This window comes from Chiloscyllium plagiosum, unplaced genomic scaffold, assembly GCF_037043375.1.
Source record: "Chiloscyllium plagiosum isolate Xiang-an unplaced genomic scaffold, Cpla_swu_hap1 HiC_scaffold_9, whole genome shotgun sequence".
Lineage (NCBI taxonomy): Eukaryota > Metazoa > Chordata > Chondrichthyes > Orectolobiformes > Hemiscylliidae > Chiloscyllium > Chiloscyllium plagiosum.
The window spans coordinates 66,169,926-66,186,934 of NW_028270147.1; the positions used below are offsets into that span (position 1 = coordinate 66,169,926).

General features: G+C 44.9%; 1 protein-coding gene across 2 annotated transcripts in view; it reads left to right on the top strand.

The window, feature by feature from the left end:
• The window catches only part of LOC122554454 (cytosolic phospholipase A2-like), a 138,410-nt gene that overhangs the window by 69,073 nt on the left and 52,328 nt on the right, over positions 1-17,009 (top strand). For both annotated transcript variants that reach the window (XM_043699514.2, XM_043699513.2), the window contains 2 exons: positions 6,028-6,065; positions 15,505-15,649. In XM_043699514.2, the coding sequence (XP_043555449.2) occupies positions 6,028-6,065; positions 15,505-15,649 (183 nt within the window). The remainder of the gene's footprint in view (positions 1-6,027; positions 6,066-15,504; positions 15,650-17,009) is intronic.

The window sequence follows — 17,009 nt, forward strand, 5'->3', positions numbered from 1 at the left end:
AGAGTCCCACTTGTCCTCACCTGCAACTCCACCAGTCTCTGCGTTCAACACATCATCCTTAGACACTACCACTAACTCCAAATAGACCCCACCACCAAGAACATCTTCCCCTCCCCACCCTTCTCTGCCTTCTGCAAGGACCCTTCCCTTCGACAGTCCTTGGTCCACCAACCCCTCCCAACCTCCCAGGTATCTTCCCCTGCAACCGGAAAAGATGCAAAATGTGCCGAACACTACCCCTCCAACCTCCATCCAGAGCCCTAAACAGTCCTTCTAGGTGAGACAGAGGTTCACCTGCCTCTCTTCCAAACTACTTTACTGCATCAGGTGCTTCCAATATGGTCTTCTCTACATTGGCGAGACTGAACATAAATTTAGGGAATGGTTTACCGAGCCTCGCAGCCGGGCCTGCAAGGGCTGACTGGATCTCCCAGTCACTGGCCATTTTAATTCCTCTTCCCACTCCCTTTCCAACATGACCATCCTCGGCCTCCTCCATTGCTACAACGAACCAAACTGCAAATTGGAGGTGAAAATGTGTTGCTGGAAAAGCGCAGCAGGTCAGGCAGCATCCAAGGAGCAGGAGAATCGACGTTTCGGGCATGAGCCCTTCTTCAGGAAAGGGCTCATTCCTGAAGAAGGGCTCATGTCTGAAATGTCAATTCTCCTGCTCCTTGGATGCTGCCTGACCTGCTGCGCTTTTCCAGCAACACTTTTTCAGCTCTGATCTCCAGCATCTGCAGTCCTCACTTTCCACTGCAAATTGGAGGAACAACACCTCATCTTCCGCCTGGGCAACTACAGCTCCCTGGACTCAACATTGAGTTCTCCAATTTCAAATAACCTCCCTTCCCATTCCCCGACTCCCTTCCAAGCCCCTCCCCCTCCCTTCTTCCTCTCCCAACCACCAACTGGATACATTTCTCCCATTGACCAACCAAGTCATACCCTCTACCTGTCTTCACCTTTCCCCACTTCACCACTGCCCCCATCACCTCTTTTATCTGTAACTCCCCCTACACCCACCCCCAGTCCTGAAGAAAGATTGCACCCAAAATGTTGACTTCTCTACCTCCTGATGCTGCCTGGCTTGCTGTGTTCTTCCAGCCTCCTGCCTGTCTACATCTGCAGGACCTTTGTCTCTAACCAGTGTTTTCAACTTCAGTGAAGGTCTTCATTCATGACCATAGCCCTTTACTCAACAAAATAGAGGGATAATGTTGGAGGAGAAGTCCCAACTCCAAGGGAACACTAGCTTACCTAGATTCACTATTATTTCTTGGGAACCGAATGGAAGAACATACACTGGGGCTGTGTTGTGTAAGGCCTTGAATAGTCAAAACACCAGCTGGAGATGAATTCAATAAGTAGCGTGATGATGTTCAAGGTGACCTTTGACACAACTAAATGCCTGGCTGCAACATGCTTTCATTTCCAGGAAGATCAGATCACGTTATTTTTCCTTGGAAAATGCTATTTCTGAAAGCACAAGCTTCCTCCTCATCTACAAATACTGATTGTCACATATTCTTCCAATCAGGTATCATCCATGATAGAACAATTTTCATTTGCATTCATCTTCTATTTTCTTTTCCTTTAAAGAAATGTTTCTTCCAGTTTAATTTGCTGTTAGAAAGAAATGAAAACCTGTAGTTATGAGCCAAAACTTGGAATACTTGAGCAATTTCCATTGGAACAGAAGCTGCTGATGTATGTAATTAGATGCTTTTAAAAAGACAAAGGGCTTTGACAAGACAAGAGAGAAGGGAGTGTTATCTAATCATGAAGTAAGTGATGACGGGCCATTGATTGAAACTGGCAGTAGGAAGGTAAGATAAGAGATTAGTAGCTATTTCTTTCCTCAGAGTTACTGCCCTTTGGAATGCTTCGCTATGGGATTTGTTGAGGCAAGCAGCTTTTCCATCTTTTAAAAAATAAAACAAGCACCTACATAAATATTTACAGGAATGGAAGAGATGAGGCATTGAGAATAAATTTGTATTTCCCGAGGGGATAAAATGACTTGAGAAAAGGGCCAATGACTTCCTTCTATTATGCAACAGTGTGAGATTCCTAGCCAAAATTCTCCGAGCGCTCGGGCTTCAGCAGCAGTGAGCATCTAAGATCAAAGCCAGGATTGTTTCTGCTGATGGAACATGTCGAGTAGCTCAGGCTAACTCCATTCTTTTTCTGTGTCTCTTCCCCTCTTCTCTCCTCTCTTCTCATTTTTTGTTTGGAAACAGCTGGCCTCTTTGGCAGTTTTCCCCCACCCATCACTCCTGGATATTTCCATACAGATTGAGAAATAAAAACTTGCAAGTTTAACGGCCTTCATTGGCAGATTTCATCTCTCCTTCGAGGTTCAGCCCACACAGAGATTTGCACTTCACTATTTCATTACTACATCAGCACACAACCGGATTCATTCAAGTTACAGAATGTGATGCAATTGCACTGCAGCCTTAATCCAGTTAGAAAAAGATATCGTCAGGTCACTTGACCTTTTCTCTATCTTATAGAAGGCAGTGTTTGCTGACAGTGACAATGGTGGGCAACTGTACATTCATACTTATTCAGGGACATGCAAGTGCTTGGTTCCAAACACTATATGTCATCACATAGGCTTTACATGTAACATCGTGAGCAAATGCAGGGCTGTGCATGCGTGTAGAGCTGAGGTTCAAAGGTGGAGAGAGGGGATGTGAGCCCAAGGCTGGCTTCCCAGGTGGAGGAGGAAAGAGTGAATAGGACAAAGGCAGGGTAGGGGGGAAGGGCAGGTGGGCAACAAACAGGGCCCAGGAGACCCACACCCTATCTGTCTCCCTTCTTCTGCACTTCCCCTGGTTCTGTCCTGTGTCCTGATGCAGTTCCACCCTGCCCCTTATCTCTCTCTCCCCTCTTCCTACCCTGCTCCTGATCTCTCTCTCTCCCCCCCTCCCACCCTGCTCCTGATCTCTCTCTCTCCCCTCCACTTACCCTGCTCCTGATCTCTCTCTCTCCCCTCCTCCTACCCTGCTCCTGATCTCTCTCTCTCCCCCCCTCCCACCCTGCTCCTGATCTCTCTCTCCCCTCCTCCTACCCTGCTCCTGATCTCTCTCTCCCCTCCTCCTACCCTGCTCCTGATCTCTCTCTCCCCTCCTCCTACCCTGCTCCTGATCTCTCTCTCCCCTCCTCCTACCCTGCTCCTGATCTCTCTCTCCCCTCCTCCTACCCTGCTCCTGATCTCTCTCTCCCCTCCTCCTACCCTGCTCCTGATCTCTCTCTCCCCTCCTCCTACCCTGCTCCTGATCTCTCTCCCCTCCTCCTACCCTGCTCCTGATCTCTCTCTCCCCTCCTCCTACCCTGTTCCTGATCTCTCTCTCTCCACCCCCCCACTCTGTTCCTGATCTCTCTCTCTCTCCCCCTCCCACTGTGCTCCTGATCTCTCTATCTCCCCTCCTCCTACCCTGCTCCTGATCTGTCTCTCTCCCCTCCTCCTACCCTGTTCCTGATCTCTCTCTCCCCTCCTCCTACCCTGCTCCTGATCTCTCTCTCCCCTCCTCCTACCCTGCTCCTGATCTCTCTCTCTCTCCCCCCTCCCACTGTGCTCCTGATCTCTCTCTCTCCCCTCCTCCTACCCTGCTCCTGATCTCTCTCTCCCCTCCTCCTACCCTGTTCCTGATCTCTCTCTCTCCACCCCCCCACTCTGTTCCTGATCTCTCTCTCTCTCCCCCTCCCACCCTGCTCCTGATCTCTCTCTCTCCCCTCCTCCTACCCTGCTCCTGATCTGTCTCTCTCCCCTCCTCCTACCCTGCTCCTGATCTCTCTCTCCCCTCCTCCTACCCTGCTCCTGATCTCTCTCTCCCCTCCTCCTACCCTGCTCCTGATCTCTCTCTCCCCTCCTCCTACCCTGCTCCTGATCTCTCTCTCCCCTCCTCCTACCCTGCTCCTGATCTCTCTTTCCCCTCCTCCTACCCTGCTCCTGATCTCTCTCCCCTCCTCCTACCCTGCTCCTGATCTCTCTCCCCTCCTCCTACCCTGCTCCTGATCTCTCTCTCCCCTCCTCCTACCCTGCTCCTGATCTCTCTCTCCCCTCCTCCTACCCTGCTCCTGATCTCTCTCTCCCCTCCTCCAACCCTGCCCTTATTCTCTCTCTCTCTCTCTCTCTCCCCCTCCCCTCCTCCCATCATGCCCCAATCTCTCTCTCTCCCCACTCTGGCCACATCCCCCCAGGGTAACCTGCGAACATGTGATTTAAAGTAGCTCATAGCACACACGCTGGTGTCAGCAAACACAGCCACTAGAGAAAAAAACCATAGAAAAATCAATCCCCTTATATCCTTTCTGTTTAAAGCTATCGCAGAGAATCTTGTCATGGAATTGTTTTATCCTGATGTGTATGTACAAAGCAAATTTACAAGCCAGTCCTGATGCCCACACGTATTCTCTGGTAGGTTTCAGCCATAAAAACGTTGCTCAATAATTCAACGCAAATATAACTAATTAGATTCAGAGTTGTACAGGACGGAAACAAACCCTTTAGTTCACTCATCCATGCCAAACTGACCTCATCCCATTTGCCAGCATTTGGTCATATCCTTCTAACTCCTTCCTATTTATGTACTGATATAGATATCTTTTCAATGTTGTCATTACACCAGCCTTCACCACCTTCTCTGGCTGTCCATTCCATACACACTACCCTTTGTGTGAAAAGGTTACCCCTTAGATCCTTTTTAATCTTTCCCCTCTCTCCTTAAATCTATGCCCTCTAGTTTTAGACTTGTCTACCCTGGGAAAAAGACCTTGGCTATTCACCCTATCCATGCCCTCATGATTTTATAAAGCTCTATAAGACCACTCCTCAGCCTCCGACCTCCAGGATAAAAAGCCCCAGCCCATTCGGCTTCTCCCTATAACTCAAACCATCCAGTCCTGGCAACATCCTTGTAAATCTTTCTGAACCCTTTCAAGTTTATCAACATCCTGCTTATAGCAGGTAGACCAGAATTGAACACAGTATTATAAAAGTGACCTCACCAATGTCTTGTACAGCTGCACCGTGATGTCCCAAATCTTGTACTCTGCACAGGTCAATGAAGTCAAGCGTACCAAATGCCTTCTTCACCGCCCTGTCTCCCTGTGAGACCACTTTCAAGGAACTATGCACCCGCACCCCTAGGTCTCTTTGTTCGGCAGCACTCCCCAGGACCTTACCATTAAGTGTATAAGTCCTGCCCTGGTTTGCCTTACCAAAATGTAACATCTTAGACTTATCTAAATCGAAACCTAAATTTGTCACTCCTCAGCCCATTGGTTCACCTGATCATGATCCTCTTGTACTCTAGGGTAACCTTCTTCACTGTCCAATTTTGGTGTCATCTGCAAACTTACTGACATACTTCCTATGATTCACATCCAAATCATTTTTTCTTCAGTTCTGTTTCACAGTTTCCACACATTAATACAGACCGGTGAAACTCATTAATTATTTCTTGTTTCAGATGACTGTGCATCCAGGCTTCAGTTCTCGATGGATCCACATTCAGGGGTGGGGTTGTTTGAGGGGGAACTGTAACGGTCAGAGGATGTTTCTAAATAATGGAGTCAAATGAAGAGCTAACATTATTAATAAAGACTTGTAGCTTGTAAGGTCAATTCCTACTCTACTGAACTTTCAGATTTCAGATTGAGCAGCAGTAAAGGGCTGATCTCTGAAAATGAAATCTCCTCAGGCAGTGTCCCCAGTCTCAATTACTTCTGAGTGACTCCCATTAGAAACTCTCTCTGAGAGAGTGTTGGGTATTGATCATGCTTCTGATGCATTTTGTGATGGAATAGCATGTCAGGACCTACTGTCCCAATTTATGCACCAGTTTGGAAGCAACAATTTTCAGAAGATGGGCTGACCATTTTCAAACAATTATGATTTTGTTCATTTCAGCGTAACAGTTTGGAATCCAGTTTTTGATCTAGCTGAGTTGTGATAGGTGACTGTGGAACCTCACCACTGTCTTCATACTAATCATTTCATTTCATCTTTTCCAGGTGACTACTGTCTTTTTGGACATGTACTTAGAAGTTTGGTATGTATCCTGACAAATCTGAAGTTTTTAGTCCCAGTGGCTTTCATGATAGATCTCTGATCTCAGGCTGTAAGTGGGGCAAAAAGGCAACAGAGACTCTGAGGAAGCAACCAAAATGAACATTTCTGCTGTTTCTCCAGGGTTTCTGCTGAAATTACAGCAGGATATTAAGAAAACGGTATGGAAATTCCAGCTTGTGCTCAATGAAGGAGGCGAATCTTTTGAAAGGACAGGGAAGTATTTCAAGGTGCATTGAACTTGCTCTTTTAGACTGATTTCAATGCCTTGTATTTAACTTCTCTCTCGGTGAAATCACCTGTTGACATTCAGTGTGTAGGCTTGTGTGAGAAATGTAGGGTTGAGCATGTTAGTGAAGAATCAAAAGGCAATTTTGCAGACAAGGACTGTGTCCTTTGGAGAGGCAGCTGAGAAATTGGGCCATTACATCATATAATCGATTTCCTTGAGAGTGAATGTATGTGTAGTTATGGGGTGGAGATGGATAGAGTTAAACAAGGTAGTTGGATTTAATTCAGTTGTAAGCTTGAAGTCTTACATTTCGTCTTCATTTTAAGATTTCCTATGTCTGACGAATAAGTATTCTTATGGAGACTGCCAATGAGGAACAGTTTTGCATGAGATGAGAGATGTGGTGGATGGGTGGATGTTAGGAAACAGAGTTTTGGGGAGGGCAGTGAGAAGATGAGGCAAATTAATAGATGGAGGAGATTGAGAAAGGCAGAAAGAAGTCAGAATATAGCAAGAGAGACTAGGAATTAAATAAGGGAATGAACTGGGGAAACTGGCTCTGGGGTGAGTAGGTAGGCGAGAGTGTGACTGTGAAACACCTGTGTGAGGGAGAGTGAAAGAGATACATTCCTCCATTTAAAAAGTAGGAGTTTGGGAAAAATCATCAAAATAGAAGATGCAAGGGATTAGTTTAGCAAAATGTTAACTGTCAGGTCCCAGATTTAGTTGATTAAATTTAAACAACTTCAAGGACAACAACAAATGAGTTGAGGAAAACAAACCTTGGAGCTGGAATTTTAAGTACCAGCTTTTGCTCCACTGTCATGACTTCAGCAGAAGAGGCTGTAACAGGAACTGCTGTGAGGGATCAGTCTCTCAGCTTCATGCCACAGTCAGCCTTTGACCAAATGATGTTGCTACACTGGGATGGTTACATAGGAAAACCCACAGCGAGAAGAATTGGTCAGGCCCAATTTAGACACAGGGATTGTGACAAGTAATTCAACTACTGCTACTCCTGCCAATAAAGGCAGCACTCCAACCTCGTGCAGCCTGATTTACAGGAAACCCTCAGCAAGGGGCAACTTCCCCCTAACTCTAGCCCACTGGCTGCAGTAGGTATTGGAAGTGCATAGAAAAGACCTTTGAAGCAAGAAGAAATGTCAAGATGTGCAACAGGTCAAAGAGCATACTCTGAGTTTGTCAGCTACAGCTTTCAAGGGCCTGGGGATACAGGAGATGAAAGCAGGAGAAAGGCTCTCTACCATCGAATCAGGAGACCCTCTGGAAAACCATTGTGAAGGCAATGGGAGCAGCTAATCCTTACTGTTGAGGGTATCAGTGCTGTCCAATGGAGCTGGGTGTGGTACCAAAAGGAGTGCACTCAATGCACATGGTTGATCAATGCCTTGAGTGCACATACAAATGCCATAACCAAATAGTAGCCTTAAATACTGTTCTGTTTCCCATATTCCCTTCACCCACTTATCTTTGATCAGGTTTGACTCATACTTCACATTCTGAGTCTCAGTTTACCCTCAGTGTTGCTGTAAGCCACACACTCACAATTTGCACACACTGGCAGTTAGACAATGGCAGCAGGCAAATTGCCCAAACATTGGCTGGCATATTTCCCTCTCTCTTCTTAGACAAAAAGGTGCAAAGTAACAGGCTACAGTATATAACGGACAGAATACAGGCTTAGATACAAGTCCTCACTCCCTTGAAGAAGAAGATGCTCCCCCTCATTTGATGGCTTTGACTGAGGCTGGTACCAGGCTGAAGCCATTGAGGATGAATTAATTCACCTTCTTAGAGACTGCCCAATCTTCAAGTAATATTGAGCAGGTGAATTAGCAAGGAGCTTATGTCTATAATGTTACATCATGTCATAACATGTCGATGCCATTGTGCAGTCAGTGGTTCCCTGCAGCACTGGAAAGCCCACTGTGTTGCCACATGCACACTGTTTGTTCTGTCTGACCAGGGAGAAGCAGCCAATGTACTTCCCTCTCCTGGCCTATCACTTTCCCTCTACCACATCAGATAGAAAACCCAGGACTGAAAGGCTATGAAAGGCTGAAAGGCTATGAAAAAATTCATGCCATGATTAGCTTCACAGCCACTGGTAAAGTTGCTGCTCAATAAGAAAAATGCTTTGTGAAGACTCTGAGTGGATATAATCTCTTGCTGACAGCCCTTTTCCACCAACCCCTCCACTGCCACTCCCTCTGGGAGCAGCTTGTCCTAGTATCTGTGTTGCTGCTGCTCAGTCTCCCTGCCTTAATGCTGATAAGGGTGTGGGTGGTCAGCGCAGTTCTAATAATGGGAATAAATGTGCTTGATCAGAAACCTTGAAGAACCCAAGACTTCACCATTTGACACCACTTGTTCTTGACTTTATTTATTTTTAAGTAACAGTAGGAAATGCACAGCAGTTCTACAAGCCCTGACAAATATCAACTAACCTGAAAGTAGTTGTGGTCCTTCCTGCTGCTTGAAGCATATTCCATTTAAAATACTTTGGCTGGAGTATCAAGGTTGAAAATGACACTGCTATAGTCAAATCAGTGTTCCACACTAACTGCAGCTGGCTGAATGGCTGGTTAGTGATACAGAATAATGCCAACAGCGCAGGTTCAATTCTCGCACCAGCTGAGGTCACCATGAAAGTCCTTCTCAACGTCTCCCCTTGCCTGAAGTGTAGTGATTCTCAGGTTAAACTACCACCAGTTAGTTATCTCTCTCTAATGAGAGAAAAGCCCTCTAGTCATCTGGGATTATGATGACTTAAATTTACTTCCTTACATGCTAAGTGGTATTACCAACTCTTACTCTGCAGGGCTGCATTCAGCACTGCTGCCTCACAGCACCAAGGACCCGGGTTCAATTTCAGCCTCAGGTGACTGTCTGTGTGGAGTTTGCACATTCTCCCTGTGTCTGAATGGGTTTCCTCTGGGTGCTTTGGTTTCCTCCCACAATCCAAAGATGTGTAGGCTAGGTGAATTATCCATGCTAAATTGCCCACTGTGTTCAGGGATGTGTAGGTTAGGTGCATTAGTCAGGGGTAAATAAAGGACAATAGGGTCGGGGAATGGGTCCGGTGGGTTACTCTTCAGAGGGTCGCTGTACACTTGTTGGCTGAAGGGCCTGTTTCCACACTGTAGGGATCCTATGATGATGATTCTATATCTCTGGTGCATCCTTCTGATCTTATCAAAACAATAACATCTGGTGCAAGCTGCTCTTGACACTTGTATGCATTGTGAGAAAGTCAAGCAGAAAAGAAAATTCTTGCGAAAAATCTACCTCTCATATTGCTGTGCTGAGTGGGAACAGGAATATATTTCCAACCAAAAACCAAAAAAAAATCCTCTTTTGCAGCTTTAGAAATGCACTCAAATATGATTTTTTTTTCTTAAATCAAATGCATATTCCAAATAGCCCTAAATTTGATAGTTTTGTGTGAGCAGGCAACATGACATTATTGAACCAAGTCTTGCTGCTTAGCTGCTTTATACATCTACATTTTTTGAAATACTATACACAGTCTACAAACTGAGTTCTCGTTCACATTCATATGGATAATTTTAAAAGCAGCATTGGCTATTTTCAATGCATTTTCTTGGTCATTCTGTTTTGGAGAAAATTAATTGTTTTCTTATTAAAACATAACATTTCATATGACATCCTTGGGTGTGTATCGAATTGGAAAGTTTTGATGTTGATAAGTTTCCTAATCTAAATTTTGCATTGCTGGGGACATTTTAAAAATTTTGTGTTTTTTTTGTGTTTGATCAAAGTCCATCATTTTAATACTGCTGGTAAAATCTCACTGCATTTGCAAAAGAGCATTCAATATATGACTTTATGTTATTATTTATTCATGCACTGTGGGTGTCACTCGCTCATTTACTGTCCATTCCTATTTGCCTTTGAGAAGGTGCTACCTTCTTGAATCACTGATGTCCCTTAATTGTACCTGTAGTATTGTTCGTAAGAGATTTCCAGGATTTTGACCAAATGATAGCCTATGAATGATGATATTGTTCCACATTCAGATGATGTGTGGCTTACAAGGAAACTTTCAAGTAATTGTGTTCCAGTGTATCTGCTGCCCTTGTCCTTCTAGATGGCAGAGGTCAAGGGTTTGGAAGGTGCTATTGAAGGTGGCAGGGTGAGTTTTGCATCTTGCTGCCATTGTGTATCAGTAATAGAGGGAGCAAATGTTGAAAATGTTCAATGAGATGCTGCTCAATCAGGCTGCTTTGTCCTGGATGGTGTTGAGCTTCATGAATGCAGTCATCTAAGCAAGTTTTCCATTGAACTTTAGATGGTAGATAGGTTTTGGGAATCAGAAAATGAATTACTCACTGCAGGATTGTTAGACCCACTTTTGTAGCCACTGTATTTATATCGCCGGTCCATTTTGATTCCTGATCTATGACAACCCTCAGGATGTTGATTGTGGGAATAAAATGAAAATGCAGTTGAGTACAAGAATGATGATTAGATTCTTTCCTATGGGAAATGGCCTTGCACTTGTATGATGCAAGGTATTTGTCACTTACCAACCCAAGTCTGAATGTTGTGCAGGTCTTGCTGCATTCGGACATGGGCTGCTTCAGTATCTGAGGAGTTGTAACTGGTTCTGAACTTGGCACAATCACCACAAAAGATCCCCATTTCTTACCTTATGACAGAGAAAAGATGAAGACAAAGCAGCTGATCACGGTTAGATCAAAGATATTACCTTGAGGAATTCCTGGAGTTGCAACTATCTTTGTTTGTGCTAGGAATGACTCTGACCAGTGGAGAGTTTTTCCAATTGTCTATGACTGAAGTTTTGTTGGAATTTCTTAATGCCACATTCAGTCAAAAGTTGCCTTGATGTGTCAAGGACATTTAACCTCCTTTTTTCTCTCAGGTTCTGGTCTTTTGTCCACATTTGAGGTCCTGATGGAACCAAAGCTTAGTGTCAGTGAGCAGGTTATTGTTGAATAAGTGCCATTCTTCTATTGCCTTACTGATGATTGTGAGTAGACTGATAGGGCATTAAGTGGTTGGATTGGTTTTGCTCTTTTTAGTGGCCAGAATACTGAGCGATTTTCCATTTTATTGAGTAGATGTAGGTGTTGTAACTGTGCTGGAATAGTTCGACTCCAGACATGGATAGTTCTGGAATAAGTCTTCAGTACCATTGCTGGGATATTGTCAAGACCCGCAGTACATATTATCTTTAGTCCTTTCTTGACATCATGTGATGTTAATGGAATTGGCTGAAGGCTGGCATCTGTAATGCTGGGGCCCTCAGGATGAGAACACGATGGATCATCTGCTTGGCGCTTTTGGCTAAAGATTAATACAAGTGCTGCAGTTTTGTCTTTTGTGCTGCTGTTGTCGGTCCTTAACACGTTAGCGTCAAAACTTCTGAAAAACTCAATTTCTGTCCCATGAGTTGAATTAACCATCTGGTGGTCATTCCTCAATTGCATTTTAATGTCTGTATTTTTTTTTTTCACATTTTGAACATCATGATGCCTGACATTGAGCCAGTGCTGGCACTATGCAAATCTTGAAGAGGCTCCATGGAGATGTGTGATCATTGTCTGGGCATTAGTGAGCCCCTGATTCCTTCTTCAAGCCCTGCAGGGGAATTGAGTGCTCAGTGTGCACTTTTGAAACTTCTTTTATATTTGAGAAAAGATTTAAAAATCTTTGTTATCAGTGATGTTAAGCTAACTGCCTCTTGTTTTAAATATTGGAATAATGTGGGCTACTTCGCCAATCCGCCAGCACTTCCCCTTCTGTATTGATGTCATTACCACTATCCTTAGCTTCCTTCAGTGAACAGAAGTACAAACCATCAAGAATTAGGGATTTAGCCCCCATGCAGATTGTTCACTTTATCAATCATTTTTCATCTTTCTATTTTAAATCCCTTGATATCCATTTTGATCTTCAACATCATACCTGCCTTTTTAGACTTCTTGTAAAAACTGAAGCAGAGTTCAATAGTTCAACATTTCAGTCATTTCATTGCAGTTACCTGGAGTCTCCCTCACAGTTGTCTTAGTTTCCCTTTTGTTTCTTATGTGCCCGTGGAATGCTTTCCATCTCTTTTCACCTCATTAATTGTTTTTCAAATCTCATCTGCCTTTTCAGAATTAGTTATTTTCCCCACTAATGTGTGCTTTCAACAATGGGTATGTGATTATTACTGTAGCTGGCCATTTACCAATGAGTAACCTGATACAGTGATCACTTGGTCATCAGTGCTATGCTTTGATGATGTGGATGTTGGTGTGTTTTGCTTTTAGAATGTTGTTATGCTTTCAGGATATCAAGATAAGTTAGCATTTTTAACAGTTGTCTAGGAATTCATTTCTTCTCACAAAATTAGGTGTTTTTGAAAATGCCTTAAAATGAGACTGCTGTTGGAGTCAGTTGAGCCTCCAGTAGTATCTAAAGACAAAGTAACAAGAAGTGAGGAATGAGATTGCTGCATCTCTGGATCCTCACTCTCCACGGGAGTAGGACTGGCTGATTGGAGAGACTTTATTGCTGGAACAGCACAGCAGGTCAGGCAGCATCCAGGGAACAGGAGATTCGACGTTTCGGGCACAGGCCCTTCTTCAGGAATGAGCAGAGAGTGTTCAGCAGGAGAAGATAAAAGGTAGGGAGGAGGGACTTGGAGGAGGGGAGTTGGAAATGTGATAGGTGGAAAGAGGTCAAGGTGAGGGTGATAGGTCGGAGTAGGGTGGAGGCGGAGAGGTCAAGAAGAAGACTGCAGGTCAGGAAGGCGGTGCCGGGCTGGAAGGATCCGGCTGAGACAAGGTGGGGGGAGGGGGGATGAAGAAACTGGTGAAGTCCAAGTTCATCCCCTGCGGTTGGAGGGTTCCCAGTCGGAAGATAAGACGCTCCTCCTCCGACCGTCGGGTTGTTGTGGTTTGGCGGTGGATGAGTCCAATGACCTGCATATCCTCGGTGGAGTGGGAGGGGGAGTTGAAATGCTGTGCCACAGGTTGGTTGGGTTGGTTCGTCCGGGTGGCCCAGAGGTGCTCCCTGAATCGCTCCGCAAGTAGGCGGCCTGTCTCCCCAATATAGAGGAGGCCACACCGGCTGCAGCGGATGCAGTAGATGATGTGGGTGGAGGTGCAGGTGAATCTGTGGCGGATATGGAAGTTTCCCTTGGGGCCTTGGAGAGAAGTGAGGGGGGAGGTGTGGGCGCAAGTGTTGCACCTCCTGCGGTTGCAAGGGAAGGTGCCGGGAGTGGTGGTTGGGTCGGTGGGGGGTGTGGATCTGACAAGGGAGTCGCGGAGGGAGTGGTCTCTACGGAAAGCTGATAGGGGAGGGGAGGGAAATATATCCTTGGTGCTGGGGTCTGTTTGGAGGTGGCGGAAGTGACGGCGGATGATGTGCTGTACATGGAGATTGGTGGGGTGGTAGGTGAGGACCAGTGGGGTTCTGTCCTGGTGGCGGTTGGAGGGGCGGGGCTCAAGGGCGGAGGAGCGGGAAGTGGAGGAGATGCGGTGGAGGGCACCGTCGACCACGTCGGGGGGGAAATTGCGGTCCTTGAAGAAGGAGGCCATCTGTGTTGTACGTATTTTGAACTGGTCCTCCTGGGAGCAGATGCGGCGGAGACGAAGGAATTGGGAGAATGGGATGGCGTTTTTACAGGGGGCAGGATGGGAGGAGGTGTAGTCCAGGTAGCTGTGGGAGTCGGTCAAGTGTTGTTCCTCTGTTCAAGAAAGGGAATAAGGAAATCCCTGGGAATTACAGACCAGTCAGTCTTACATCTGTGGTAAGCAAGGTACTGGAAACGATCCTGAGAGATAGGATTTATGACTATTTGGAAAAACATGGCTTGATTAAAGATAGTCAGCATTACTTTGTGAGAGCTGATCATGCCGCACAAGCCTAATTGAGTTCTTTGAGGTTGTGACAAGACAAGTTGATGAAGGTCAAGCAGTGGATGTGATGTATATGGATTTCAGTAAGGCATTTGATAAGGTTCCCCACAGTAGGCTCATTCAGAAAATTAGGAGGTATGGGAAAAAGGGAAATTTGGCTGTCTGGATACAGAATTGGCTGGCTGAAAGTAGACAGTGGATGGAAAGTATTCCACCTGGAGGTCGGTGATCAGTGATGTCCTGCAGGGATCTGATCTTGGGCCTCTGCTCTTTGTAGTTTTCATAAATGATTTGGATGAAGAAGGAAAAGGGTGGGTTAGTATGTTTCCTGATGACACAAGGGTCAGTGTTGTTGTAGATAGTGTCGAGGGCTGTTGCAGGCTACAACATAAGTGGCAGATAGCGTTCAACCTGGGTAAATGCAAAATGATTCACTTTGGAAGGTCAATTTGAATGCTGAATACAGGGTTAAAGTTAGGATTCTTGGCAGTGTGGAGGAACAGCAGATCATGTACATAGATCCCTTAAAGTTGCCACCCAAGTTGATAGAGTTGTTCAGAAGATATATGGTGCTTTGGCTTTCATTAACGGGGGATTGATTTTAAGAACCGCAAGGTTTTGCTGCAGCTCTATCAAACCCTGGTTAGACCACACTTGGAATATTGTGTCCAGATCTGGTTGTCTCATTATAAGAAGGATGTAGATGCTTTAGAGAGGGTGCAGAGGAGATTTACCAGAATGCTGCCTGGATTGGAGGGCTTGTCTTATGAAGAGAGTTTGAGTGAGCTCAGGCTTTTCACACTGGAAAGAAAATGGAAGAGATGTGACTTGATAGAGGTATACAAGGTAATGAGAGGCATAAATAGAGTAGATAGCCAGAGACTTTTTCCCCAGGGCAGAAATGGCTGTCACAAGGGGTCATAATTTTAAGATGATTGGAGGAAGGTATAGGGCAGATGTCAGAGGTAGGTTCTTTACGCAGAGAGTGGTGGTAGTAGAGTCAGAGACATTAGAGACATTTAAGTGATTGCTCGACAAGCACATAGACGGCAGTAGATTGAGGGATGTATAGGTTGATCTTAGATTAAGATAAATGTTCGGCACAACATTGTGGGTCGAAGGGCCTATACTGTGCTATACTGTTTTATGTTCTATGTAAACCATTCAAGTTCTCCCTTGTAGTTTTGATGGAATTTAAAAGCTTGTACTGCAACTTTTTCAATCTTCAGTGTCTTTTTGTAATCAATCTCATTGCAATCCCTTCATTTTGTTTCCAGTTCTTCAGCTGATCTGAGATTCAGTATGGCACTGTGCAATGAGGAGAAGTCATTCAGACAGATGAGAAGAGAAAAAGCCATGCAAGGAATTAAGAAGCTCTTAGGTCCAACAAATTCCATGAATGCACCGCAATCAATGCGGGAGGTAAAGTCTCAGGATGTGATGGAATCTGTTTATTTCTGGAGAATGTGACCACATTAATGGCATCTAGGCTGGCAATTGGCATTCATTATTATCGAATCACTGGGCTGTAAAGGAGCAGAAGGAGGCCATTCAGCCCATCCTGCTTGCACCAATTCTGTTACCTCATGCCAATGTATCCCATACAATTTCTATTCAAATAACCATCCAATCTCCTCTTAAAAGCCTTAATTGAGCCTGCCTCCATCACATTTCCAAGCAATGCAGGCCATGCCTAACTACTCACTGTGCGAAATTGCTTTTGTTCTCACATTAACCCTACTTCACTTAAACATCACTTTAAAACTGTGCTCTTTTGTTGTTTTCTCTTTTAAAAGTGGGAACAGATTCTTCCTATCTACTCTCTCCAACCCGCTCTTGGCTTTGAAAACTCTATTGAAGCTGCTCTCTGCCTTCTCTCCATTGAAGAACATGTCCCAACTTCTTCAATCCATCACCATGACTGAGGTTTCTCACTTCTGGGGCCTGTTCCTGTAAACCCCTTCCGCACTCTCTCCGATGCATTCACATCTTTCTCACAACTATACACAGTATTCCAAGTGAGGTCTAACAAGTGTCATGTAAACATTTAGTGTCATCTTCCTGCTCGTGCACTCCATGCCCTTATTAATAAAGCTAAGAACACTGTATGCTTTATTAACTGCACTCTCCACGTGCCCTGCCACTATCAATGATCTGTGCACATTTACACCCAAGTCCCTCTGCTCCTGAGCCTTCTTTAAGTTTGTACACTATACACTGTATTCTGTATTATATTCCAAAGTTCTTCTGACCAAACTGCATTCACGTTCATCTGCCACCTGTCCACCCATCCCCAACTTGTCAATGTCCTTTTGGAATTCCACACTACCCTCACAGTTTACAATGCTTTCAAGTTTTGTGTTGTCTGCAAACTTAGATATTATCCCCTGCTAACCAAGATCCAGATCAGGAAATGTAAGGGTCCCAACACCAACCCCCAGGGAGCTCCACTACAAACCTTCCTGCAGCCCAAAAAATATCCATTAACCATTACTGTCTGTTTCCTATCACTATGCCAATTTTGTATGCATGTTGCTACTGCCCCTTATATATCATGAGCTATAATTTTTCTCACAGGTCTGTTTTATGGATTAAAGCGTTGTGTTTATCAAACAGCTGATGGGATGGGTAGATTTTATTACCTGTCCAATTCTGTATTCCAGGTAACTTCACGTTATGTGGAGCCTGTCATTAGGCTCCTATCACAGGCTTCTGGTCAGTGAGATTTCTTAAAAGAAAGACTTTAATAAAGGCTTTAAGCCTTTTCAAAGTGAATCACAGC